Here is a 27927-nt window from a genome sequence, read left to right on the forward strand (position 1 = left end):
GAGATCCCAACAACAGAATACTCCCAAGACAATTCCTGCTGGATTGTGACTTCCAAAGACCTCAAAGGCCGGGTCCACAAAGTAAATTTTGGGCACGCCACACCAAAAAAGAGTGTAGCAAAATACCTGGATGGACTTTGCATTTAATACAAGTTGCATTGTCCCAAAGCTTCAAATTACACTCCTGTGCCCTACTGATGTATGCTCTTTGTAAGGTTTTAAATTGAGTCTCCCAAAGGTCTACCGCCTTTAAGAAGGAGAAAGTAGAGGCAAAAAGTTTGGAAAAAATGTATTAGAAAAAGTTTGCCACAGGTTCTGTTGCCCTCACTCTTGAAGTCTAGTAATGCCCTGCCTGTTGGAAGTATCCCTCACCATCCAATTCCAAGTCAAAGGGCTATTTAGTAATGGGGGGATGGAAGCAAGTTGAACATCCAGTTGAGTAGCGACCTATGCTGCACCATGCCGACATGTAAGACTTTAAAAATAATGGCACGCTTAAAAATAAGCTTGGCGATGAGTATGAGGAAGATTCCAGCAATGTTAAAGTTGTTGAAATGAGGGGAAAACCCCCATCGTTCCCCACCTGTAGGAGTTGAGAGAAGGGACAGCAATTGTACTGTTCCCAAAGTCGAAAGCTGGATACTCTCACCACTGAAGAAAAGGTCAGATTACCCACCAAGGTCAGGAGGCAAGGTGCCTGAGGTGTGCCACCTCTGCCACCACTTCCAAGCTAACCGAAAAGGTTTCAAAAACTGGAGTCTCTCATGGAAGTCCCTCACATGAGGAGGGTCCCCATGAAGTAAGTTAATCACTGGCACCAGGACTGTAGCATAGCCAAAGGAAAGAACTTCTGTACGCCCTCCCCCCCATCACTATCTCATAAATCCAATGCAACAACGCTGCCACATTATAAGTACGGAGATGTGGGAAGTTTACCCACCCTGCAACTTGTCTAAAATTTAACTTAAAGTAGGCAATGTGGGAAGCTCGTCCTTTGGCACAGAAATTTACGTAAAAATGGACTTTGAAACTAGCTCCTCTTTATGATGAACCCTAATGGGACGGGCCTGTAAAGGATAAAGCATTTTAGGGATCATAACCATTTTGACAAGTTCCACTCTGCCCGTGAAGGATAATGGAAGGTCACTCCATTTTTGACAAAGAGATTTGATTTTAATCATTACCTGCCACTACATTATCGAGACGGAGTGGTTTAGAAAGATACCCAGATATTTCATATTGTGAGTTGTAGATTTAATGAGGAGTGCCCTCTGCCAACTCTCCCCCCACCCCCGATAACCTGCAGGGGCATGACATCAGATTTATCACAGTTGACACGGAGACCTGAGAAGGTGCCAAATTGATGGACTAAATCCAGGAACTTGTCTAAATTCACAGGTGCCCTGTTCACGTACAAAATCATATCATCAGCAAACATACTCAAGCGGGTTTTAGAACCCCCGATCCATTTGCCCTGTATGTCTGAATTCTGCCGGATCCTTGCCGCCAGAGGCTCCAAAGCAGAGAGGAGAGCGGGCAGACCTGTCTTATACCCTTCAGTAAATTTAGAGGAGGGGAAAGCTTCCCATTAATAATCATCTGCACTTCTGGCTTAGAGGCATATTTTCAAAGCACTTTGGGAGGCTAAGTTCCATAGGTTTCTATGGAACTTTGGGAGGCTAAGTGCTTTGAAAATGAGCCTGTTAGTGTATAAGGCCTGAATCCAAGACACAAAATTTCCTTGCAAACCAAAGTGATCCAACGCCCAGAACAAATGTGGCCGAAGCACACTGTCAAAGGCCTTTTTAAGATCAAGGCTGTCTATAACTGCCGGGGAAGATTTTCCCTTATTATGCAGGGCCATCATAACTTTATACAAATTCATGGACGCATAACGGTCGTGGACGAACCCCAACCTGGTCCTTGTGAATAACCAAGGGAAGATAGCGATTCAGTTTGCCTGCCAATACTGCAACCAAGATCTTAACATCCTGATTAAGCAATGATATGGGGTGATAAGAACCCGGCTGTTCCAAGTCTTTCCCAGGTTTTGGAAGAAGAATCATATGTGCCACATTCGGCCTAGCATGTGTCTGAGCCTCCAAAAGCCCATTGTACATAAGCTGCAAATATGGAGCTACCAAATCATTCAGGATTTTGTAATATTTGGGGCCCAACCCATCAGGCCCCAGTACCTTAGTTTGAGCTGTTTAATGGCAGACACAAGTTCTGCAGAAGTGATGGGTCTATTAAGCTCCCCAACCTGGTTGTCATTAAAACTGGGAAACTGTAATTTAGAGAGAAGTCTTGAATGGCTTCATCTCTAGTTTAGTATACAAATTCTCATAGAACTTGACAAACTGCTGGGAGATTTGGTGGATATCAACAAGTCGTCTACCTTGCACATCCTTGATGCTAGTAATCGTTTGCTTTTTCCTAGGGGGACGTAAACAATTTGCCAGCAACTCCCCCCCCCCCCCCCCCCAAATTATACAGCTTATAGCGTTGAAAGTAAAGTTGTTGTTCAGCTCTTTGAGTCAATAAACTATCGATCTCTCCTTAGAAACCTCTGCTAATTTTTGTTTAGTAGGGAGGTCCATTTGAGACACATGTTCTCAACTCCTGCAGGTCCTTAGTAAGCACTGCCAGATTCCCCTCCTGAGTTTGCTTAAGGCAAGCTTGAAAAGCCAGAATATGACCCCTCAGAACCACCTTAGATGCCTTCCAGTACACCACTGGGCCAACCTCAGGTGAGTTGGTGGAGTCCTACTTCTGCCATTTATTTCTGAGAAAAATATGAAAATCGGGGTCCTAGTAGAGGTGAGGGGAGATCTTCCAAACAGCGTCAGCATCTTTATTTACAAAATTCAAGATGGCTATAACTGGGGACTGATCTCACAGAATAGACACATTAGTACACACTTAGTAACACGTGACATGGACTGGAGAGAAAAAGGGGGAAAGGGGACTTGATATACCACCTTTCTGTGGTTTTTGCAACTACATTCAAAGCAGTTTACATAGTATATACAGGTACTTATTTGTACCTGGGGCAATGGAGAGTTAAGTGACTTGCCCAGAGTCACAAGGAGCTGCAGTGGGAATTGAACCCAGTTCCCCAGGATCAAAGTCCACTGCACTAACTCCTTCAATCTAATCGAGCATACACATTATGCGCATGAGAGAAGTAAGTAAAATCGGAGCCATCTGGGTTAAGAGTACGCCACACATCCACAATCCCATGCTGCTGCATAAGAACATTCAAACCCTTAGCAGCGTGGTTTCCTCTCCCCCCAAACACCTTGGCATTTTTGCAATCAATCAAGGAATTAGCAGTGATGTTGAAATTTCCTCCAATCAACAATTGATAGTCTAGGTAAGCAGCCAACTAAGTCACCAAAGCTGAAAAGAACTTTTGACTGGGAAGCTTGCCAGGTGCTCTTGGCCTGGATTGGCCGCTGTCGTGGACAGGATGCTGGGCTCGATGGACCCTTGGTCTTTTCCCAGTGTGGCATTACTTATGTACTTATGTCCTCTACTTGGCTCACTTTTATTACATAGAGCAGTGATTTAACCTATTGTGATGTCATAGTGGCTCATTCCACCAATAAGAGCCAACCTCATTAGTGATGTCACAATGGCTTGATTGTATAGAATGTTTGTACGTTTGGGAAACTCGCCAGGTGCCCTTGGCCTGGATTGGCTGCTGTCGTGGACAGGATGCTGGGCTCGATGGACCCTTGGTCTTTTCCCAGTGTGGCATTACTTATGTACTTATGTCCTCTACTTGGCTCACTTTTATTACATAGAGCAGTGATTTAACCTATTGTGATGTCATAGTGGCTCATTCCACCAATAAGAGCCAACCTCATTAGTGATGTCACAATGGCTTGATTGTATAGAATGTTTGTACGTTTGGGAAGCTCGCCAGGTGCCCTTGGCCTGGATTGGCCGCTGTCGTGGACAGGATGCTGGGCTCGATGGACCCTTGGTCTTTTCCCAGTGTGGCATTACTTATGTACTTATGACTGTAGATGTTAGGTGCGTAAACTGAACCCAGTATAATTCTTTGACCCCAGAGCTCTCCCAGCAAAAGAAAAACCTGCTCTTTTATCCTGAATAGTTTTATGTACATTATGTTTATGGATCCGAACGGCAGAGCTTCTCTGACGCCCACTAAATGAGGTGTAAAATGCTTCTCCCACCCAGAATCGCTTAACTATCTTGTGTTCTCTTACTATTAAATGTGTTTCTTACAAAAATGCAATATTCCATCCCCATCTTTTAGTCAAGATCGGGAGGCGGGGCTGGTGGTTGGGAGGCGGGGATAGTGCTGGACAGACTTATACGGTCTGTGCCAGAGCTGGTGGTGGGAAGCGGGGCTGGTGGTTGGGAGGCGGGGATAGTGCTGGACAGACTTGTACGGTCTGTGCCAGAGCCAGTGGTTGGGAGGCAGGGCTGGTGGTTGGGAGGCGAGGATAGTGCTGGGCAGACTTATACAGTCTGTGCCAGAGCCGGTGGTTGGGAGGAGGGGCTGGTGGTTGGGAGGCGGGGATAGTGCTGGGCAGACTTGTACGGTCTGTGCCAGAGCCGGTGGTGGGAAGCGGGACTGGTGGTTGGGAGGCAGGGATAGTGCTGGACAGACTTGTACGGTCTGTGCTAGAGCCGGCGGTTGGGAGGCAGGGCTGGTGGTTGGGAGGCGAGGATAGTGCTGGGCAGACTTATACGGTCTGTGCCAGAGCCGGTGGTGGGAGGCGGGGATAGTGCTGGGCAGACTTATACAGTCTGTGCCAGAGCCGGTGGTTGGGAGGAGGGGCTGGTGGTTGGGAGGCGGGGATAGTGCTGGGCAGACTTGTACGGTCTGTGCCCTGAAGAGCACAGGTACAAATCAAAGTAGGGTATACACAAAAAGTAGCACATATGAGTTATCTTGTTGGGCAGACTGGATGGACCGTGCAGGTCTTTTTCTGCCGTCATCTACTATGTTACTATATGTATGTTACTATGTTTTTGAAGGAGGGCTAAGACCTTAGTCCTCTTCACCGGTGAGTTAAAGCCATCAACATTCACCGTAACTGGGGTAAGTTTAACCATAGTCTCAGATCCAATTGAGAAGTGACCATACCCAGTCCATAGCTATTAGTACCAGAAAACTCCCCGCTCCCCCAGCGTGGCCTCTCCAGGGAGAAAAATGTCCATTCTTCCCCAGCTGGTAAATATGTCCAGGCTGACAAGTGTCCCGGGTCCCATCTACACACCCCACTCTCTCTCACACTGAAGCCATGATCTCTGACAACTGTCACCTATTTCACCATTCAACCTTCCCCACACGATCAACCATAGAAACTCAGTACAACCCCTCTCACTCCACCCCCCACCCCACCCATTATTCACTAACATATTCCAAGATCACTAAAGCGGAGATGCCCCGGTCTACATGTTAGACCTCATAGACCTGCCACCCAGGAACACTAAAAGATCAGCACGCACATTCCTGAATCTACACTTCCCCAGCTGCAAAGGACTAAATTACAAATTTAACACATGCATCTAGCTTTTCCTACATAAGTACGCAGCTATGGAATGCATTGACGTGAAATAAATGGGCGACTTAACCAACTTTCGGAAATTACTGAAGACTTACCTTTTCAACAAGGCATACCGCATCGACCCATTTTTGAACTTTAACGTATTATATGAACTGTAATGCATTACCACTGTATATATTATTCCAAATTTGATCTCTTTATACCTGTTTGCTTAATTCTACTATATCACTTATGTTCTTTATGTAATACCACTTGTATCTTTCACTCTGGAATGGCGATCGCCATGACGGATCAATGTAAGCCACATTGAGCCTGCAAATAGGTGGGAAAATGTGGGATACAAATGCAATAAATAAATAATTAAAGAAAACAGGGAACTCCACCCCCCCCTCAATGTCCAAAAAAGGGCAGAGCAGTGCTACTACATCAATAGGGCCACAAATCAAGAATTCCAAAAGATCACAGTAGAAAAGGTCTGTCACAAAATTCCTCCATAGGGTAATACAATCCAGCCCATGAGCAGGTGTCGGATATATGTCAACAAAACAAATCGGAACAAAACTGCTCCCCATGGCGAAGCGATACATCCTCCTCCTACCACATAGTGTAGAATATCAGGTCAGTCATCGTTGGCCACAATTGGGGATGAAAGAGGCCGAGCAGACAAAGCTGGTCACTACAGAGAGGACAAGGAACAGCCCAGCTCCACCAAACAGATTAGCCATCAGTCTCTGCTCCCTCTGCAAAGCTTTTGAATAAAACATATTTTTCCGGATCGTGTCAGTTTCCAGAAGCAGGCGTTACTCCTAGGGCCCACCACTGAGCAGTTCTGTATGAAAGATGTAAGCTCTTGCGGATCTTAAAAAAAAAAAACAGGTCTTGCCATGATGAAGGAAGTGCACTTTCACTGGATACTACAGCAAGACTTAAAACCCCCTTTTATACAAATCTCTGCAGTAAGGTGCCATTGCTTTTCTACAGGCTGCCACTGCTGCTGAGAAGTCCTGAAACACTAATAATTTGCAGTTTTCATAGTGAAGGTCTTGGGCCACTTGGTATGTTTGTAAAATTTGCTTTTTGTCCGCATAATTCAGGAAACGGAAAATGACTGGCCTGGGGCGGCAATCTTCCTCCTGTTGCTGACCTACGTGGTGCACCTGTTCTATTTGATATACATTAGGGCCTCTACTAAGTTCCAGCGTGGTTGGCAGCCACTGCTGAAGCTAGCCACACTAATCTCCATCTTTGACTGTCTCCAATAGCCCCACAAGGCAAAGGCTATTCCTCCTAGTATGGTTCTCGTGATTCTTCACTTGCTCCTCCAGCCGGTGTGTACTACACTCAAGCTCCTGCACCTGTGTCTCCAAACTCACAGTTTGGGCCTCCTGCTTGACTATGCACTCTTCCACTTGGAGAAAGCGCTGGTTATGGGAGACGAAACCATCTTTATCTCTTGAATAACCTAATGTATTTGGGACAACTTATCCTCCATGACTGTGGTAAGGTGTTTTTTAAGTCTGAGCATTATGGCCTTGTCACGAAACGCCTAGCCACCAGCCTGGGGTTACCCTGTGGCCGCCTGCACCTACCACTTGTGCTCTACACTAGCACCCTCCTCCCACCGACTGGGTCACAACTGCCTCTGGGCGAGTCTCATGCTCTCAAATTATCCCCAGTGAATTTCTAGGTTACTGGAGCCACAGTCCCAGTGATCCTACAGTTTCCAGAAAGCACTCACAGACCCAACACACAAACCACCATGATTCTTTATCAGTCCAGACAGGCAGAACGAACAAACAAATGTGTTTATTCTCAGAACTTGGAACAGTGGACAGAAAATGCACAATTAGCAAACAGTAACAGGTAACTGAAAAATGGATCAATTAGAAAACTAACTAAACCTTTTCTTAATTCGTAGAAAGTACCTGGGGAGATCATGACATATATAGCTGTTCACCAGTTATCAAATGTAACTGTTTTTTACAGGACTTCAGCAAAGAGCTCTCTCTCGGGCTGAAACTGAACTCAAAACCATTAATGTTCAAATGAGATGAGCTCCTAGGCCAATCAGAGTCCAGTCAGCAAGATTTGAAATATATACTGCTTCTTGTTTTGTGTTTGTGTCAAACTAAAGAAAAAACACTCAGTTCTCTGTAACAGTTTTACAGCAAAGAAACACTACCTGCTGGCCAAATAGGAGAAATACACTTCAGAACATAATCAATGCAAGATAATATCCAATATATTTTACATGCTTGAAACACACTGTTTCTTCACAGGCCTTGTCTAGGGTAACCACCGGAACACTTCCTTCTGCTGCTATTTTGGCCCTTCTGGTGCGCGACTAATCTTGAGAAGGTTTTATGCCTCTGCTTGAAGTATCCCACTAAACAGTTCACTCCAGGATGCGCAGTTGATAAGGAGTAGCTTTGTAGAGGTGCAATTGTCCAGAAAACAGTTATAAAATGTTAGATTATTGCAGATGGTGAGAGGGAGGCACAGAGTGATTTCCTGGGGCGCCCTAGGTCTGTTTTGACCATCCGCCCATACTGTCCTCCCTCCCATCCTGTCTGTCTTCTCCCGTATTTTAATTGACTATTCTAAACTGCTTAGATGTATTATTATTGATTTGCAGTCTATCAAATAAAAGTGAATTATGAATTAGGTGAACACCAAAGAACCGGGAGCATTACAGAATCTGCAGGCAAAACTGTAGCTGGGAATCAGGCACTGGTTGGGGCTGGCAGAGCAGGTTCAGGAATAGCAGACAAACAAAGGTTGGTAACTGAGGACCGACAGAAGTAGTACTGCGCCCAGGAACTCACACCCGAGGCCTATCAAAGAGCCATGCAGAACTGGATTTCTCAGGTTTAAATATCTTAAGGGAACCAATCAGATACAGTTACATCATCAGGGTGTGACATCCAAATGGCAGATGAAATTTAATGTGGACAAATGCACATTGGGAAAAATATCACAATTCATAGTTGCCTGATGCTAGTGTCCACCTTAGCAGTCAGCACGCAAGAAAAAAAAATGTAACATAGTAGATGACGGCAGAAAAAGACCTGCACGGTCCATCCAGTCTGCCGAGCAAGATAAACTCATATGTGCTACATTTTGTGTATACCCTACCTTGATTTGTACCTGTCTTTTTCAGGGCACAGACCGTATAAGTCTGCCCAGCACTATTCCCGCCCCCCAACCACTTTTTGTGTATACCTTATCTTGTTTTGTACCTGTCTTTTTCAGGGCACAGACCGTATAAGTCTGCCCAGTACTCTCCCCGCCCCCCAACCACTTTTTGTGTATACCTTACCTTGATTTGTATCTGTCATTTTCAGGGCACAGACCGTATAAGTCTGCCCAGCAATATCCTCACCTCCCAACCACCAGCCCCACTTCCCACCATCGGCTCTGGCACAGACCATACAAGTCTGCCCAGCACTATCCCTGCCTCCCAACCCCCGGCTATGCCACCCAATCTCAACTAAGCTTCTGAGGATCCATTCCCTCGGAACAGGATTCCTTTATGTTTATCCCACGCATGCTTGAATTCCGTTACCGTTTTCTTAGACAATACGCTGAAATCTTTTGCCCAGTGTGTGGCGGCAGCCGAAAAAGCAAACGGAATGCTAGGAATTATTTGGAAAGGCATGCAAAATAAGACCAAGAATGTTGTAATGCCTCTGTATCTCTCCATAGAGTGCCTCACCTTGATTATTGTGTTCCAATTCTGGTCACTATCAGGCTCATTTTCAAAAGAGAAGGACGCCCATCTTTCGACAAAGGGTCGTCCAAATTGGTATAATCGAAAGCCGATTTTGGACATCCCCAACTGCTTTCTGTCGCAAATTTCACTGGGGCATGTCTCTATACAGCCTTCTGGCTACAGCCACCGCCTTGTAACTGACAAGTTTGTGCCTTTGATATGCGTCAGTGTATGCGTGAGGTTGTAGAATTGCCTTTTTAATGTGTGTTTGAATATATTTACTACTACTACTACTCATCATTTCTATAGCGCTACTAGACGTACGCAGCGCTGTACACCTGAACATGAAGAGACAGTCCCTGCTCGACAGAGCTTACAATCTAATTAGGACAAACAAGAGATAAGGGAATATTAAAGTGAGGATGATAAAATAAGGATTCGGAACAAGTGAATAAGGGTGTTAAAAGCAGCATCAAAAAGGTGGGCTTTTTGCTTATATTTGAAGACGGCCAGAGATGGAGCTTGACGTACTGGCTCAGGAAGTCTATTCCAGGCATATGGTGCAGCAAGATAAAAGGAACGGAGTTTGGAGTTAGCGGTGGAGGAGAAGGGTGCATATAAGAGAGATTTCCCCACTGAACAGAGTTCCCTGGGAGGAATGTAGGGAGAGATGAGAGTGGAGAGGTACTGAGGAGCTGTAGAGTAAATGTAGCTGGTTATAAAACGTGATATAACCGGCTATCTGCTGATTTTCAGCACATCACTGGCTAAGTTTGGTAGCCAAATATGGACGCGTCAATAGCAGGTCTATCCTTAGCTGCTATGAACTCAGCCGGTCAGTGCTGAATATTGACTTGGCCGGCTAAGTTCTCAGCGGCCAAAAATAAACTGGATATTCTATGTTGGTCACCGGAAACAGCTTAGCATTGAACATCTGAGCTTAGTGCTGAACGTGGGAGGCAGCCCGGCTACCTCCCGCAGTCTGAATATCGGGCTTATAGACTTACAAAGTTACAAAGGGGCTCATTTTCAAAAGAGAAAAACATCTAAAAAGTGGCAAAAATTGGTATCTTCGAAAACCCATTTTCCAGATGGTTTTCTATGAAGTTCGTCAGAAGTGCATTCAGATCACAAGGGGGCATCAGGGGTGTGTTAAGGGTGAGATACGGGCGTTCCTAACACAGACATTTTTCTGCCATAATGGAACAGAACAAAAACATCCAGGGCTATAAGTTGGACGTTTTGGTCTAGATCTGTTTTATTAACGAATAAGCCACAAAAAGTACCCTAAATGACCAGATGACCACTGCAGGAAAAAAAAGGAATGACACCCCCTTACTCCTTCAGTGGTCACTGACCCCCTTCCACTCTGCAAAGTTGTAAATGAAACAGTACATACCAGCCTCTATGACAGCTTCAGATGTATTAGAGCAGTATATTTGAGATGCTTTTTTCTCTTTTATTATGTGTATTTGAATTCTATATTTTTATTGTTGAGGATTGAAAGTTTGATATATAAATATTCTAATAAATAAAATATTATAAAAAAGCATTCACCTATGAGTATGAATTGATCTTGTCACTGCGGTTAAGTGGATGGAAACTTTTTAATGTGAAACTTGTATTCATTGCAGAACTTGGGACGTCCGGCAGAGACCCCAGTAACTCGGTACCAGCAGAAACCAGTAGATGCCAAACTTCCAGGACAAGCTGCCATCCCAGCACATCTAGGTAGGAAACATTGTATGTGGAGTGTTGCATGGTTGCAAGGTGGAGGTTCCTGCTGAACGTCTCGAGGTGCATTTTTGAAAAAAATGGAAGGAGTTTATCAGTTGACTGCAATTAAGTTTAAGAAGTGTGATAAGGAAGAGCAGCTGCTAATGTGGGAGAAACCAGATCAGTAACTAACCAGAGAAAGAAACCTGAACTCCTGCTTCAGGAATCGAGGTGTGAAGATGTTCTCCTGCCATTCCTAAGGTCAGCAACAGACAGAGGGTGAATTCTTGCTTTAGATCGGACACTTCACCGGTGTTTTCCAGAACAGAGTTCGCAGCTGTGGTGCGGAGCAGGTGGGGGGAAGAGGGGTTGGTGGTTGGGAGGCTAGGATAGGGGAGGGCAGACCTATACGGGGTCTGTACCAGAGCCGGTGATGGGAGGCGGGAAATACTGCTGGGCAGACTTATACGGTCTGTGCCCTGAAAAAGACAGGCACAAATCAAGGTAAGGTATACACATATGAGTTTATCTTGGGCAGACTGGATGGACCATGCAGGTCTTTTTCTGCCGTCATCTACTATGTTACTATGTAATAGTAATTTTTTTTTTAATTTCTTTATTTATTGGTTTCATTTATATTAATAACAACATAAATGTATGGAAATATCAGAAATATAATACGGCATTACAAAATGCCTCATATAACAAAAGGAAAAGAAAAGAAAAATTTTTCATTTTGTCCACAATAGATTGAATCAAGAACTAAGAAATAAAATCACATAGAAATATTACACAAAATTCTAGCAGACGAGAAAGCAAAATATCCACAGCCAATTTTACAGCATTCTCCTTAGTTATGGGCCTATCTCTATTGGCGATACAGCTCTTTCTTTTGATTCAATAAATTCAAGTAATTTTTTGGGACTAAAGAAAAGATAATTCACCGATTGAAAAGAAATACAACATCGACAAGGAAATTTTAAATTAAAGGAACCACCCAAATTCAAAATTCTAGATTTATAAGTTAAGAATTCCTTCCTTTTCTTTTGAGTAGTTCGCGCTAAATCCGGAAACACTTGAATTTTTTGTCCCAAAAAAGTCTCATTAATGTGTCTGAAGTAAGACTTTAAGATACTGTTGCGATCATATTCAAGAACAAATGTGACCAGTAATGTTGTTCGTTCAGTGATCAACTCCAGAGAAGACTCCAAAAATTCAGTCAAATTTAAGTCTTGGGATGTAGTTGGTTGCTTTTTATCTTGAGGCCCACTGAATACTCCCGTTATATATTGTGTCCGTGTTATAGGGGGATAAGCCTCTTCTGGAATTCCCAGAACTTCCTTAAAGTACTTTTTAAGCATATCTAAAGCATTGATCAATGGAGATTTCGGAAAGTTGAGAAATCTTAAATTATTTCTACGAATATTGTTTTCCAGATATTCTATCTTTCTTTCATAAACTTCACGTTCTTTAATCAAAGCTTCCGTTACATGGTTTAATTTGGTAATATCTTCTTGAGTTTTCAAATTCTTAGCACTCTGTTCTTGGATTTGAGCATTCAGTACCTGATCCGTATTTTTTAATTCAGTTATTTCTTTTTTAAAGGAAACATTAATCAAAAGTAATGTGCTGTTCACACTCTGGATAGCTTCCCATAACGAATCCATTGTCAATACAGTTGGTCTTAATAATCCTCCAGTACTCACAGTTCCGATCTCCAAGGCAGTCTGCACGTTTCCCTCAAGGGGTTCCTGCAGTGATGATTCCTTGCCCGGGGTTGAAGTTGTCATGGGACCACCTTTCACCAGCGCTGAGGCTCTAGGCTGTTCCAAGGCCTCCAAATGCTGATCTCCCACAACTAAAAAATCGCTTCCGGGTTGCGGAGGTGTAGTGAGAGACGGGGGGCTAAGCGTCGCTCCCTCAGTGCTGCGTTCGGCGCTAGCCGAACCAATCGAAGTGGACATCTGCACTCCAGGGATTCCAGCCCAAACACCCTGCAAAGTTGTCTGGCGAAGAGCAGGAGTTGACGGCGGTACTTTGGTGGTAGTTATCGCCGTTTTCCCTTTTCTTTTCCCCATTTTGAATCGGGGAAAATAGTCTCTCGTCAGATCGCTTGTGGGCGTTCAGGAGCTGAAAAGCCCGACGTCTGCTCTTGACGCAATCTTGATTCCCCCGTACAGGTGTGTGTAATAGTAATTTTAACCTCTTTGTGTAAGACCTTCCTTAAACGTATCCTTCAGTAACTGTTGCAGAGGATTTGTGAGCTTTCAGAGCCTCTGTGTCCTCTTCAGAAAACAGTAGGCTTTCAATAGAAGGACTCAATGCAGTGCTAAACGCTCCGAAGAGATTTAGTGCTTCTTCTGAACTTCTTCTGTTGTTGAGTATTTGTTTTGCATAGGCGGGTTGGCCTATTGTTTTATTATAATAAATTTTGTGTTTGTCATTCTTTGACTCCAAGGTTCCCCCCCCCCCCCTTTTTTTTTTCTTTTAAAAAATTTTCATTAGTCTTCCCCTACATCCTTTTCTTCTGTATTTTCTTGTAAGGGACTTTTTCTCCTTTTCGGTGTTTGCTTTAATGTAAATTCAACATCAGTGAGCACCCTAAACTTTGCACTGTTTGTTCGGGCTCTTCCTGCACCCCCATAATCTGAGCAGGATTTTGCTAAGCTATTGCCACTTCTTCTCTAGAGACCCACAATGTTTCAGTTTTTAAAGAGTTAAACATTAGTTGACCTGGCTTGGCCACTGTTTGGAAAACAGATGAACCGTTGGTCTGACCCAGTATGGCTACTCTTACGTTCTTATGTAACCTGGAACTGACTTTCTCATGGATTGTGTCTGGAGAAGTGAAGGGGAGAAAAATGATGATTTGTGAGGGAAAGTTTGAGGGAAAAAAAATGGAAATGTTGATGTGCGTTCGTTTAAAACAGTTTGTATTTAAATCGCAGAGTACTAAGTAAATATTTCTCCAGCTTTTACAAGGAGTCTCGTAGCGTCAGGAGACGCTCATGTAGCTATTAAAGTTCTTGAAGATGTCATGGGTTTTGGCAGGGATAGTGGAACAGTGTGATTTGGAAACAGGCTTTACAAGTAGCTAAATCTATAACACTTTTACAACTCCAGAGAGAGAAGCACAATTGCCCTCTTAATTTCTTCTGGAAAGGATCGATTAGCCGACATGTACATCTGTTTAACTCCATGGGGTCATTTTAGAAGGCTTATGAAGGACTTGTATTTGGAATGAATTACCAAAATCCATAAAAACAACACATGACATCAATAATTTACAAAAATTACTGAAAACCAACCTATTCAAAAAGGCATATCACAAAGATCCATCCTAAACACCAGTAAGAAATTTCCACCGGAAGTACACAAAACATAGCCTTTAATTTTCTGATTGTTCAAACTAACCTATTCACGATTGAACTTTATTATTTCTGTTTGTTCAAACTGATTTATCTCGATTGAAGTTTAATCTTATACCTTTTACTTCTCAGCATGAAAATGAACTTTCTTCACCTGAATATTTAAACCACTCTGTCACCTCCATCTTAGCTATGTATTTTCTCTTTTCCGGAATTGGTGATCACCATTTCGCAACAATGTAGGCCACATTGAGCCTGCAAATAGGTGGGAAAATGTGGGATATAAATGCTACAAATAAATAAATGGCCCTCCGTACCTGTAGTAAGGAATGATTTAGGAAACTGCTCCTTACACATGTCTGCCCGCAGTGAACACGGTTTTGGAGGGGTGCGGGTGGAGTGGACCGTAAAAGGATGCCGCCATTTCCTAATTTACAAACGGAAGGAAGTGGGGAAGACCAATTCGATTCCAACTTTAAAATTGAATGCAATATAAAATTATCAACGACACTAAAGTGATAATAGGTCCAGACTCGTGCGGTATACCATGAAAAACAAGTATGTGTAATATAAAACTAAGTCTGTAGATCCAGAGTTGACACTGATGTGTGTTTTGTCTGTTAAAACCTTCCTCGGGAGTCTCTCAAGATCTAGCCAAGTAGGTGTTTGTTTTGTTACATTTGTACCCCGTGCTTTCCCACTCATGGCAGGCTCAATGCGGCTTACGTGGGGCAATGGAGGGTTAAGTGACTTGCCCAGAGTCACAAGGAGCTGCCTGTGCCTGAACTGGGAATCGAACTCAGTTCCTCAGTCCCCCAGGACCAAAGTCCACCACCCTAACCACTAGGCCACTCCTCCACTCCATCACATTGATGTTTAGGCAAAAGAAATGTGTGAAGAACGCACCCTGAGAAAATACTGTCAGTGCTACGAAGAACCGTCAGTAACAAAGCAAGGCACATGTACGTTTAAAAATGTGCCACCAAAGATTTGACACGGACTGTTCTTTCCGTAAGAATCATGCGTACCTGCAGGATTAAGAGAACGCAAGGCGGGGAACTGTGTAGTTGAAATCTTCATAATTGCTCCCCCCACATACTCATCCTGAGCTGGAAATGTTATAGGTTTGCTCCCCCCCTGTCATTGTGTAGCTGTGCATCCTGGACCCTACCTGTGCTTCCACCGTAATCACTGTTGCTACCAGCCCAGGCTGTAAGTTTTGTAGGTCTGCTTTTCTCCCTTGTCCCTACCAGCAGTCAGTACCATGGCTATGACCACTGCTACCAGCCCGGCCCAGAAATGCCAGCTTCTGCTCCCTCCCCAGTGGCAATGACCACAGCTGCAAGCATTGCCCAGAAACGTGGGGTCTTCTGACCCTCCCTTGTGACCACAATTGCTGCCATTACTGGCTGCAAAGAAAAAGGAGATGACCTGATGGAACATCTCTCTGCTGGACTCTTTCCGACAATTGGGTAGAGAGAATAAGCTTTTAAAAAGGTGACAGGTGGCAGGAGGAGTGTTTGAAAGGGGAAAGAGAGAGAGAGAGAGAGAGGATGTGCATAGCGGTGAAGGTTTAGAGAGAGGGAGTGAGCCTGGGTGGCATAAGAAAAAGAAAGTATAAGCGAGGTTCTGTGATTTCAATGCAGTAAGTGCCCCCCCTTTCAAAAAATGACTTTCAGGATTGGAGTTGGGTGGGAGCGTATGGACTTGAGGATAGTGGAAGGTGGGCACTAAGAAACTGAGTAGGGATTTGTGATAAGGACAAGGTAGCTGGATGGGGGCATCTGCAGGCGGTCATCAGATGGGTTGAGGTATTTGACAAGTCATAGGAAGATGGGGGTGAGGTGGAGTGATAATGTGGAGGTGCTGGGGCAAAGATAAGAAAGAAGAAAGGATGAGTCTGTGAAGGGATGAAAAGTATTGCCACACTGGGACAGAGCAAAGGTCCATCAAGCCCAGCATCCTGTTTCCAAAAGTGGCCAATCCAGGTCACAAATGCCTGGCAAGATCCAGAAAAGGTTCAATACATTTTATGCTGCTTATCCCAGAAATAAGCAGTGGTTTTTCCCCAAGTCATTTTAATAATGGTCTATGGACTTTTCCTTTAGGAAGCTGTTCAAACCTTTTTTAAACCCCACTAAGCTAACTGCCTTTACCACATTCTCTGGCAACGAATTCCAGAGTTTAATTACACGTTGAGTAAAGAAACATTTTTCTCCGATTCGTTTTAAATTTACTACTTTGTAGCTTCATTGCATGCCCCCTAGTCCTAGTATTTTTGGAAAGAGTAAACAAACGCTTCACATCTACCCGTTCCACTCCATTCATTATTTTATAGACCTCTAACATATCGCCCCTCAGCCTTCTTTTCTCCAAGCTGAAGAGTCCTAGATGTTTCAGTCTTTCCTCATAAGGAAGTCGTCCCATCCCCTTTATCATTTTCGTCGCCCTTCTATCTACCCTTCTCCATCGAGAATACTGACCATTTACCCAACTCTCTATTTTCTATCTTTTAACCGATTTTTAATCCACAATAGGATACTACCTCCTATCCAATGACTCTCCAATTTCCTCTGGAGTCTTTCATGAGATACTTTGTCAAATGCTTTTTGAAAATCCAGATACACAATATCAACCTACTTACCTTTATCCACATGTTTGTTCACCCCTGCAAAGAAATGTAGTAGATTGGTGAGGCAAGATTTCCCTTGCTTTTGAATATGCTCTGTAATTTTGTTCTTTATAATAGGCCCGGCATTGACATCAGGCTCACTGGTCTATAATTTCCCGGATCTCCTGTGGAACCTTTTTTAAAAAATCAGCGTTACATTGGCCACCCTCCAATCTTCCAGTACCATGCTTTATTTTAAACATAAATTACATATTACTAACAATAGTTCTGCAAGTTCATTTTTCAATTCTGTCAGTACTCTGGGATGAATACCATCTGGTCCAGGAGATTCGCTACTCTTCAATTTATCAAATTGAGCCATTACATCCTTCAGGTTTATAGAGATTGGCTCGTCAGCTTTGAATACCATTTCTGGCACCGGTATCTCTCCCAAATCGAAGCAAAGAATTAATTTGATCTCTTCGCTATGGCTTTGTCTTCCCTGAGTGATCCTTTTACCCCTCGTTCATCTAGCAGTCCAACCAATTTTTTTGGTTTTAATATACTTAAAAAAAAATTTACTATGTGTTTTTGCCTCCAACGCTCCTGGCTTCCCTGCTTCTCGGGCTCCTTGGCAAGTGATTAACAAGGGAAGTCTGCAGAGAATGGGAAGTGAAGCTGGTCATCTCTTTCCTCCTGTAGTTGCTTTATTTAATCATTTTGTATTGAGATCGATCACTGCTTGTGGTGGCCAGCTGCAACCCCTCGCTCATTAACCTCATCTGTGGTCTCAGGTTTTTACACAGGCCTGGATTATACCCTAGAGAATACTGAAATTCCAGAGTACATTCTCTGCAGACTCCATCAGCAAAATGTCATCTACAAAATAAGGAAAACACATTCAAGGAAAATGTTGTTAGCTGTGAATGCTTTAGAAACTCAGAAGAGCAGGGAAGCACAAAGTATTGCAAACAAGGTGCTGGTAATGGAGAGAGGACTTTTTGCTGCTGGGACTGCTCAACTTTTCTGCTGTGTCTGGCCCTAGTGGCAGATAATGCCGCACAGTTCGTGGACAGAGTTAACCAGTACTTAACCTTGATCAGATATTCAGGCCAAAAATGGACACTATTTAAAATACCAACAGTGTTCAGTTATTGTTAGGTTTGACTGACCAGTGGATTCTGGCTTGGGCAGAGTTACCAGTACTGATGGGTGAAGATGAAACTCACTTCAGAAATGCTCCCATTGACATTTAAAAAAATGTTTTTGGGTGGCTGAATTTCAACCAAGCAGCAATTTGCCTGGTCAGAATTTAGCTAGACAGTGGGGGTGGGGAGGGGGAGGTAAATTTCAGTATGAAGGGTTTGTCCAGCTAACTCTGGTTTATTTATTTATTATTTATTTATTTAGATTTTGCTCAGACCTTTTTCAGTAGTAGCTCAAGGTGAGTTACATTCAGGTACTCTGGATATTTCTCTGTCCCAGGAGGGCTCACAATCTAAGTTTGTACCTGAGGCAATGGAGGGTTAAGTGACTTGTCCAAGATCACAAGGAGCAGCAGTGGGATTTGAACCGGCCACCTCTGGTGCTCTAACCACTAGGCCGCTCCTCCACTACTGCTACTCTTTAGGGTTCTACATGGAATGTTGCTTGGAATCTTGTCATTCTTTAGGATTCCAGAATCTTGATATTCTTTGGGGTTCTACATGGAATGTTGCTATTCTTTGAGATTCTGAATGGAATCTTTATTTATTTAGATTTTGCTCACACTTTTTTCAGTAGTAGCTCAAGGTGAGTTACATTCAGGTACTCTGGATATTTCTCTGTCCCAGGAGGGCTCACAATCTAAGTTTGTACCTGAGGCAATGGAGGGTTAAGTGACTTGCCCAAGATCACAGGAGCAGCAGTGGGATTTGAACTGGCCACCTCTGGATTGCAAGACTGGTGCTCTAACCACTAGGCCACTCCTCCACTTCATTTGATCAAGCAGTAAAAGGGGAACTCGGGGACCACAGGGCCATATCAGACAGGCAGAATGAAGACTGTGTGCCCGCTGCAGTGAGACTCATCCAGCTCTATCAGGGGAATATCTTCCATCTTCTCACTGTCCACCTGCAAACGACAGACACACGAACGTTTAGTGGGGGACATCTCGGAGATGAAGGCTGCTTCCTGCAGATAATCTTCAATAGATACAACATATGTATTTATTTAGATTTTGCTCACACCTTTTTCAGTAGTAGCTCAAGGTGAGTTACATTCAGGTACACTGGCTGTTTCTCTGTCCCAGGAGGGCTCACAATCTAAGTTTGTACCTGAGGCAATGGAGGGTTAAGTGACTTGCCCAAGATCACAAGGAGCAGCAGTGGGATTTGAACCGGCCACCTCTGGATGTCAAGACCTGTGCTTTAACCACTAGGCCACTCCTCCACTCGATTGTCAGCCCCACTGTCAAGAAGTTGCATCATTTAGACTTGAGGTATTTTTTTTACCAAGGATTGTGCTCGCCTTATAAATGTTTTTCATGCAGTCAGATTAATGGCATCTTGGTGTCGTTTTTGTGTTTTGCATAGGTCTGTACTATTCCGACTCTGACATACCTGGAGTGTGCCCTGCCCTTAGCTTTTGTACCGGAGTTTTTCTTCCTATTTCTCTTCCTGCGCTAACAGAAAAGGTGGTTTTGCTGCTGTTCTGGGATTCTCGCCCCTTATTTAGATCCAGGGCTGAGAGTCCTCATTGACAGTTACATGGAGACTTCCTCTGGTTGTGGTGAGTCTCACACACTACGATTTTTTTCAGATGTTCCCAGCTCAAGTCCCCTGAGAAAGTGATAGCAAAACAAGCGCTTGTTGGGACCGACTGAGCTGAAAAGATAAGTGGAACAACATATGTTCTTGCTGAACTGTTAGTCGTTTGGGAAGATGAGGCCTACAATGAGAACCTACAGAGCCCCACTAATCCACTCCACCAACCCTTTCAGTTTTGAAAGCCCACCTTCTATAAATACCGTAATAAATTCCTTCCTTCCTTCTTTCTTTTCTTAATTAATCTCTACACAATACTAACTATACTTGATATACTGGAATAACTATGTTAACAATACTATGTAAGCCACTTTGAGCCTGCAAATAGGTGGGATAAGGTGGGATACAAATGCAATAAATAAATAAAATAAATAATCACAAAATCAAGTAAAAACAATAAGAAAAATGTTTGTTTTTCACGTTATAGTTTGTTATGCATTATAGTTACACATTAAGGAAGGAGGGTTTTTATTTTAGTTCTGTGATTATTCACAATCACAAGAAAGGGATTGATATATTTTCAGATTGCTATTCAGCGACAGATCCCTGTGATTTATGAGACCTTTTTCCTCCTACCCAGTAGGAAGTAGATATTTATACAGTCTACTTTAGTTGCATATTGTGGTGAGTCTTTGACAGGAGGGCCATGGACAAAGGTCCTTTCCTATCCTAGTAATCCTGGGCCGTGACTCTGTTGAGCAGTGACTGGTCTTGGACTGGGACGCACAGCACTCGCCATGAAAATCTGGGCTGAAGGAGACCGTTCACTTAGGTTCCCAGAGGCCGTTATGGCATGCTCGGTTTTAGACCATACCGTAAAGTTGCATCTTGGCAGATTCTAGGCATGTTGAAAGCTATGAATTATGAATGTTTATCTGCAGTGGCATAGCAAGGGGGGGCGGGAAGGGCAGTCCACCCCGGGTGTCAGCTCGGGGGGGGGGGGGGTGCTCCCTGCCAGCTCCCCCCCCCCCCCCGGGTGCAGCACAATGACACCCCCCCCCGACCCAGTGCCTACCCTCCTCAGCTCCCTCCGACCAGCTGAGCACCCTACCTTTAAAGAAATTTCGGAAGCCGTGGAGAGGCGAGGCACAGCGCCTCGCGCCTGCAAGTAAAAGAAGCGTGGATCGTCATCGGGCCTTCACTCATGCTGTCTGTCCCACCCTCCGCTGATGCAACTTCCTATTTCCACAAGGGCGGGACAGACAGCGTGAGGGAAGGCCCAATGACGATCCTCGCTTCTTTTACTTGCAGGCGCGAGACGCTGCGCCTCGCCTCTCCATGGCTTCCAAAATTTCTTTAAAGGTAGGGTGCTCAGCTGGTTGGAGGGAGCTGAGGAGGGTAGGCACTGGGTCGTGGGGGGTGTTGATGCGCTGAGGGGGAGTGTCATCGTGCTGCACCCGGAGGGGGGGAGGTGCAATGGCGAACTGCCCCGGGTGGCAGCCCTCCTTGCTATGCCACTGTTTATCTGCTATTCACTGTGTTACTCTAAACAAGCAGACCTCTGCAACACAACAAAACTAAAGAACCTAATGGACAACACAATTCTTCCGTTGTACGATTCCCTAGTGTGGCTGGGCCACATGAACTTTATCTTACCAAAACATCACTTTGTATTTGTTTACACCGGAGTCGTTAACGCCTCTCTGGTACTATGTAAGCCACATTGAGCCTACAAACAGGTGGCAAAATGTGGGATATAAATGTAACAAATAAAATAATAATATAAATAATATTCCCGGGCTTTGTACCCAGTACCATCAAGTAATAGCACCTCTTCTCTGTATCTGGGTTCCTGGGGGGACATTGTGGGATGCTGGTTTTGAAATGTTCTTTTTAGGCAGCTGACACTTTCTCTCACCCTCATATTGATGTCTGGAAAAGAGACCCAAAGCAATGGACTTTGTGTAGCAGTACTGAGATGACTTGGGTTTCATTTTGTACTTGCATTCTAGTTAATTCTCTGTCTTGATTCATTCCTTGCTCTCAGTTGCCTTGGTGGTATTTTAATGAATGTCCCAAACAAATAAAGCTTTTCTGGGTATATGTGTGAGAAAAGGAGACACACACACACACACACACACACACGGTCCAGCTCACCCCTATTCTTTTGCATGGTCCATCTCTTGCTTTCTACAAATATTTCACATGAACTAAAGAGTTAGTTTTTCATTAGTATCCCCTTTCTCTAGCTGCAGGTCTTTGATGTCTTGAGATAAATTTGGTAGAGGAGTGTGAAATTTTGCAGTGGGCTGTGTGAGGGCACTCTATGTGCCAGAGGGGTCACAGCCATGCTCAGCTTCACTATTTAATGATAGCCTGGTCCCTGGAAAATCCAAGCAACAAACGAGTTATTTAAATTTCAGCTACAGAAAATCAGCAACCTGGGAATGACGCCCTGTATGAGTTACACTGTGAGAATCCCGAGCATGGAGTAGAAGTGGTTTTTCAGTGATTTTCTTTTTACCAGTATTACCCTGGTCTCTTCCTACCTCATCCTTCTCTATCACCCATCCCTCCCCCCACCTTTTTACTTTGGCTGCCTGCTGCTGTCTCTGTATCCCAGGGGGTGGGGAATGTCACAGCTTTGGACTGTGGGCTGTGAGAACTTGTGCTTACCTGATAACTGGATTTTGCCTGACTTCCCTCCATCCCAGGAAAACATCAGAGCAAGAGTCATTTCACACCAAGTAACAAGGTCCACAAAACTGATTTCCACATCATTCAGTTGACGCTTAACTAAACTTAATAATGCACATTACATTAACACTCCTATTTGTACAGTGCTTTTCTCAAAAATGACCCAAGTAATTCCCGACAAAGTGAACATGCAATACCACATCCTACAGCCACCATGTAAATCCCTTAGAGAAGCTGCAGGTTTAGAGCTGCGCTTTCATGGGGGAGCAGACCAGGCGCACCCCTTACGGTCTAAATGAAGCATGTCAGATACTCTCCCTCCTCCCCTGCTCCTCCCTCCCCCCCCAAAATAATGGGGGTAATGTATGAACTAGCCAAAAAGCCTGCAAGTAACAGGAAAGGACCCGTGTAGACCCGCTCTTCCCTTTTCTGTGTTTACTTTTTATAATTAAAAATTGTGTAGGCTTATGAAAAAACTATAAAGTGCCATGTGGTGTTTCAGTCTCTAATTCTCCCCCCCCCCCCAAATAGTGGTGAAAGTCTGCTGCTGTTTGCAAGGATCAACAAAGTAAAAACATATAGAATAATCACTTTTCCATTTATTTATTTATTTTATTTAATGGTGTCGTTGTCCCCCCCCCCCCCCCCGGTATAATTTATTCTAAGATTGCCATGCTGCGCTTCAGGTTGACTCTTTTCAGAATGAGTAACATAGTAGATGACAGCAGAGAAAGACCTGTACGTTCCATCCAGTCTGCCCAACAGATACACTCATATGTGCTACTTTATGTGTATACCTGACCTTGATTTGTATTTGCCATTTCAGGGCACAGACCGTAGAAGTCTGCCCAGCACTAGCCCCGCCTCCCAGCACCAGCTCCGCCACCCAGTGTTGCCAATTAACCAGTTCCAAAACCCGCTCAAAATTTCACACCCCCGCCGTCACCAGCCCCACCCCTGCTGTCATTAGCCACTCCCCCAATGTCACTAACCACCCCCCAACGTCACTAAGCACGCCCCCTGCGGGGCAAAAAACTGCAGCCGGCGGAGAAAAAAAAAACCGACCGGCAAAAAAAAAAAAACCAGCCCCAAAAACCGCAACCCACAGCGGTCAGAAATTTCCCGCAGCAGGTCGTGGAAAACTGCCCATCTGGCAACCTTGCCGCCACCCAATCTCGGCTAAGCTTCTGAGGATCCATTCCTTCTGAACAGGATTCCTTTATGTTCATCCCACACATTTTAAAAATTCCGTTACCGTTTTCATCTCCACCACCTCCCACGGGAGGGCATTCCAAGTGGAAAAACATCATCTGTTCCTACTCTGCATAAAACGGGAATAATAACCCAATACCACTCCAACAGATTTGCTGAACTAACTGAACCACGTCCCTTTCCCCTTTCACTCACATGGAACAATACCTCCCACACTGCCATCCAGATTTGTTTGAAATTTCTCCATAATCATGGGAAACCCACTGACAGCAGCCGTTCGTAATACTCCCGATCTCATAAAGAGAAACCACCTGCTTCAGGATTTTATTTGTTATGCTCCATGCACTGCCTTTTGATTGGTGCGGAAAGTCAGTTTATAAAATTTAAAAAAATTAATAGATGAGGGAAAAGAGAAGAAGAAAACACAGCTAATCGAGAAAGCACATGACAAAGGAATAGGCTACTGGAACATCCACTCTCTCTCCCAGTGAGTCACTGAGATGAAGTGAGAATAGACACCAGGGCCGCCGAGAGACTGAACCGGGGCAGGGCCGCTGCCGCCCTCCCAAATCGTCGTCCGCTGCCGCAACAGAATTGAAATACCTTGGCTGGCGAGGATCCTGAGGCTCCGCCAACAGAAGACTTCTTCCTCCAGCGCTGACTGCCTGCCGCTGTGGCTGCTTTTCCTGTCAGGACATGCTGGGTTTCAAAAACGAGCATGCGTGCCTGAGAGGAAAAGCAGCTGCTCAGCAATGGGCAGAAGAGCAACAATGGAGGAAGCTCCGGGTCCTCCCCAGCCTCCAAGGGGGGGGCCGAGTGCCGGAGTTTTCTCTCCTCTGCTCCTGTCGGGATGCGATCACTCGGGTCCCGTCAGGAGCAGGAGAGAGAGAGAGACTCCGGTGCTGGGCCCCGAGGAATTTTACCCCCTCCTCCCCCTCGGCAGCCCTGATAGACACAACTAAGATGGTGTGCTCAGAAGCCAATTATAAGCTGTAGAAAACAAATATGCTTTAATGTGGAATTTAAACCTTTACAACAGGTTACTGGGAGAGAATTCCATAATTTGGGTGCAAGATAGGAAAATGCGGAATCAAGACACGCATGAAACACTGATGGAAGCTTTAGTCATATCTAGAAACATTCAGACTGTTATATTACGAAATATTGCATCCTTGTGGTGAAAGAAAAATCTTCAGAGTGTCCCGTCCAGAATGCACAACCAAAGAGAGAACCAAAGTTGCAAGAACACTCGCTTCTAAAAAAGATTCAAAAGAAAGAGTGAGGTTAAGCATCCATAGGTTGCTGAAACAGACAATCCCTCACCTCCCTCAGCTTTTTCAAAGGGCAGAAGACATAAGCTTTAGAAATCGGAGGTAAAGTCTTTTCAGGAACTCTCAAAACTTCCAACTGGAGATAGCACTTTGGGAGATTATTAAAAGAAAATACTCTTCTGATTCACCACATTCTCCAAAGCCTTCACCTTATTTTCATGTACCAAATTCTTACTTGTCAGAGTAGCAACAGATTCCCAGCTTTACTCTGTTTTCTGTTCAATTAGTGAAATTGTGTATTGACAGCTTAATTTTTAGTTCCTGTGCTTGAGTCCGCAAACAAACCTTTTCCGGAGATACGAAGGCGGTAGAACGAGAGGACATGAAATGAGATTGAAGGGGGGCAGACTCAAGAAAAATGTCAGGAAGTATTTCTTCACGGAGAGAGTGGTGGATGCTTGGAATGCCCTCCCGTGGGAGGTGGTGGAGATGAAAACGGTAACGGAATTCAAACATGCGTGGGATAAACATACAGTGGTGGAAATAAGTATTTGATCCCTTGCTGATTTTGTAAGTTTGCCCACTGACAAAGACATGAGCAGCCCATAATTGAAGGGTAGGTTATTGGTAACAGTGAGAGATAGCACAGCACAAATTAAATCCGGAAAATCACATTGTGGAAAGTATATGAATTTATTTGCATTCTGCAGAGGGAAATAAGTATTTGATCCCCACCAACCAGTAAGAGATCTGGCCCCTACAGACCAGGTAGATGCTCCAAATCAACTCGTTACCTGCATGACAGACAGCTGTCGGCAATGGTCACCTGTATGAAAGACACCTGTCCACAGACTCAGTGAATCAGTCAGACTCTAACCTCTACAAAATGGCCAAGAGCAAGGAGCTGTCTAAGGATGTCAGGGACAAGATCATACACCTGCACAAGGCTGGAATGGGCTACAAAACCATCAGTAAGACGCTGGGCGAGAAGGAGACAACTGTTGGTGCCATAGTAAGAAAATGGAAGAAGTACAAAATGACTGTCAATCGACAAAGATCTGGGGCTCCACGCAAAATCTCACCTCGTGGGGTATCCTTGATCATGAGGAAGGTTAGAAATCAGCCTACAACTACAAGGGGGGAACTTGTAAATGATCTCAAGGCAGCTGGGACCACTGTCACCACGAAAACCATTGGTAACACATTACGACATAACGGATTGCAATCCTGCAGTGCCCGCAAGGTCCCCCTGCTCCGGAAGGCACATGTGACGGCCCGTCTGAAGTTTGCCAGTGAACACCTGGATGATGCCGAGAGTGATTGGGAGAAGGTGCTGTGGTCAGATGAGACAAAAATTGAGCTCTTTGGCATGAACTCAACTCGCCGTGTTTGGAGGAAGAGAAATGCTGCCTATGACCCAAAGAACACCGTCCCCACTGTCAAGCATGGAGGTGGAAATGTTATGTTTTGGGGGTGTTTCTCTGCTAAGGGCACAGGACTACTTCACTGCATCAATGGGAGAATGGATGGGGCCATGTACCGTACAATTCTGAGTGACAACCTCCTTCCCTCCGCCAGGGCCTTAAAAATGGGTCGTGGCTGGGTCTTCCAGCACGACAATGACCCAAAACATACAGCCAAGGCAACAAAGGAGTGGCTCAGGAAGAAGCACATTAGGGTCATGGAGTGGCCTAGCCAGTCACCAGACCTTAATCCCATTGAAAACTTATGGAGGGAGCTGAAGCTGCGAGTTGCCAAGCGACAGCCCAGAACTCTTAATGATTTAGAGATGATCTGCAAAGAGGAGTGGACCAAAATTCCTCCTGACATGTGTGCAAACCTCATCATCAACTACAGAAGACGTCTGACCGCTGTGCTTGCCAACAAGGGTTTTGCCACCAAGTATTAGGTCTTGTTTGCCAGAGGGATTAAATACTTATTTCCCTCTGCAGAATGCAAATAAATTCATATACTTTCCACAATGTGATTTTCCGGATTTAATTTGTGATGTGCTATCTCTCACTGTTACCAATAACCTACCCTTCAATTATGGGCTGCTCATGTCTTTGTCAGTGGGCAAACTTACAAAATCAGCAAGGGATCAAATACTTATTTCCACCACTGTAAAGGAATCCTGTTCAGAAGGAAAGGATCCTCAGGAGCTTAACCGAGATTGGATAGCAGAGCCGGTAGTGGGAGGCGGGGCTGGAGGTTGGGAGGCGGGGATAGTGCTGGGCAGACTTATACGGTCTGTGCCAGAGCCGGTGGTGGGAGGCGGGGCTGGTGGTTGGGAGGCGGGGATAGTGCTGGGCAGACTTATACGGTCTGTGCCACAGCCGGTGATGGGAGGCGGGGATAGGGCTAAGCAGACATGTACAAATCAAGGTAAGGTATACACAAAAAAGTGGCACATTTCTTGGGCAGACTGGATGGAGCGTGCAGGTCTTTTTCTGCCGTCATCTACTATGTTACTATGAGTTGTAGCTGAAGATGATTGACTGTATTTTGCTAACTGTAATCTGACCTGATATCATAATGAGTACCTCCTGAATCACCTCTAAATCAATCTCACACACTCTCTCTCACTCTCTCTCAAGGATGGGGTAAAAAAGATAAACAGGGACAGGAGAGAGTTAAGGGAAAGTCGGGGAAGGACTGCTGTGTCTTTTAGTCTATTTATTTATTTATTTATTGCATTTGTATCCCACATTTTCCCACCTCTTTGCAGTCTCAATGTGGCTTACAATACATCATGAATGGTGGAAATATATAAGAAAATAGACATTTAGTATTATAGAAGGGTCTTGGTTAACATTATAATGATAAAACATGATAGTAGTATAACAAGCAGATATTATATTAAAAGACAATTCTGGATATATGTGGAGGAGTTCACATTTGTTGATCTTTGTGGTATGCATTGTTAAACAGATGGGTCTTCAGTAGTCTACGTTCCAGAGTTGTGTGCTCAGGTATGAAAAGGTTGACGCATGCGTTAGTTTGTATTTTAGACCTTTACAGTTGGGGAAGTGAAGATTAAGGAATGT

General features: G+C 44.4%; 1 protein-coding gene across 1 annotated transcript in view; it reads left to right on the forward strand.

The window, feature by feature from the left end:
* WWP2 (WW domain containing E3 ubiquitin protein ligase 2) overlaps positions 1 to 27927 on the forward strand; it is a 169918-nt gene that overhangs the window by 55717 nt on the left and 86274 nt on the right. The window contains exon 6 of the mRNA XM_030204668.1: positions 10896 to 10992. Coding sequence (XP_030060528.1) covers positions 10896 to 10992 — 97 coding nt within the window. The remainder of the gene's footprint in view (positions 1 to 10895; positions 10993 to 27927) is intronic.

This window comes from Microcaecilia unicolor, chromosome 5 (assembly GCF_901765095.1).
Source record: "Microcaecilia unicolor chromosome 5, aMicUni1.1, whole genome shotgun sequence".
Classification (NCBI taxonomy): Eukaryota; Metazoa; Chordata; class Amphibia; order Gymnophiona; family Siphonopidae; genus Microcaecilia; species Microcaecilia unicolor.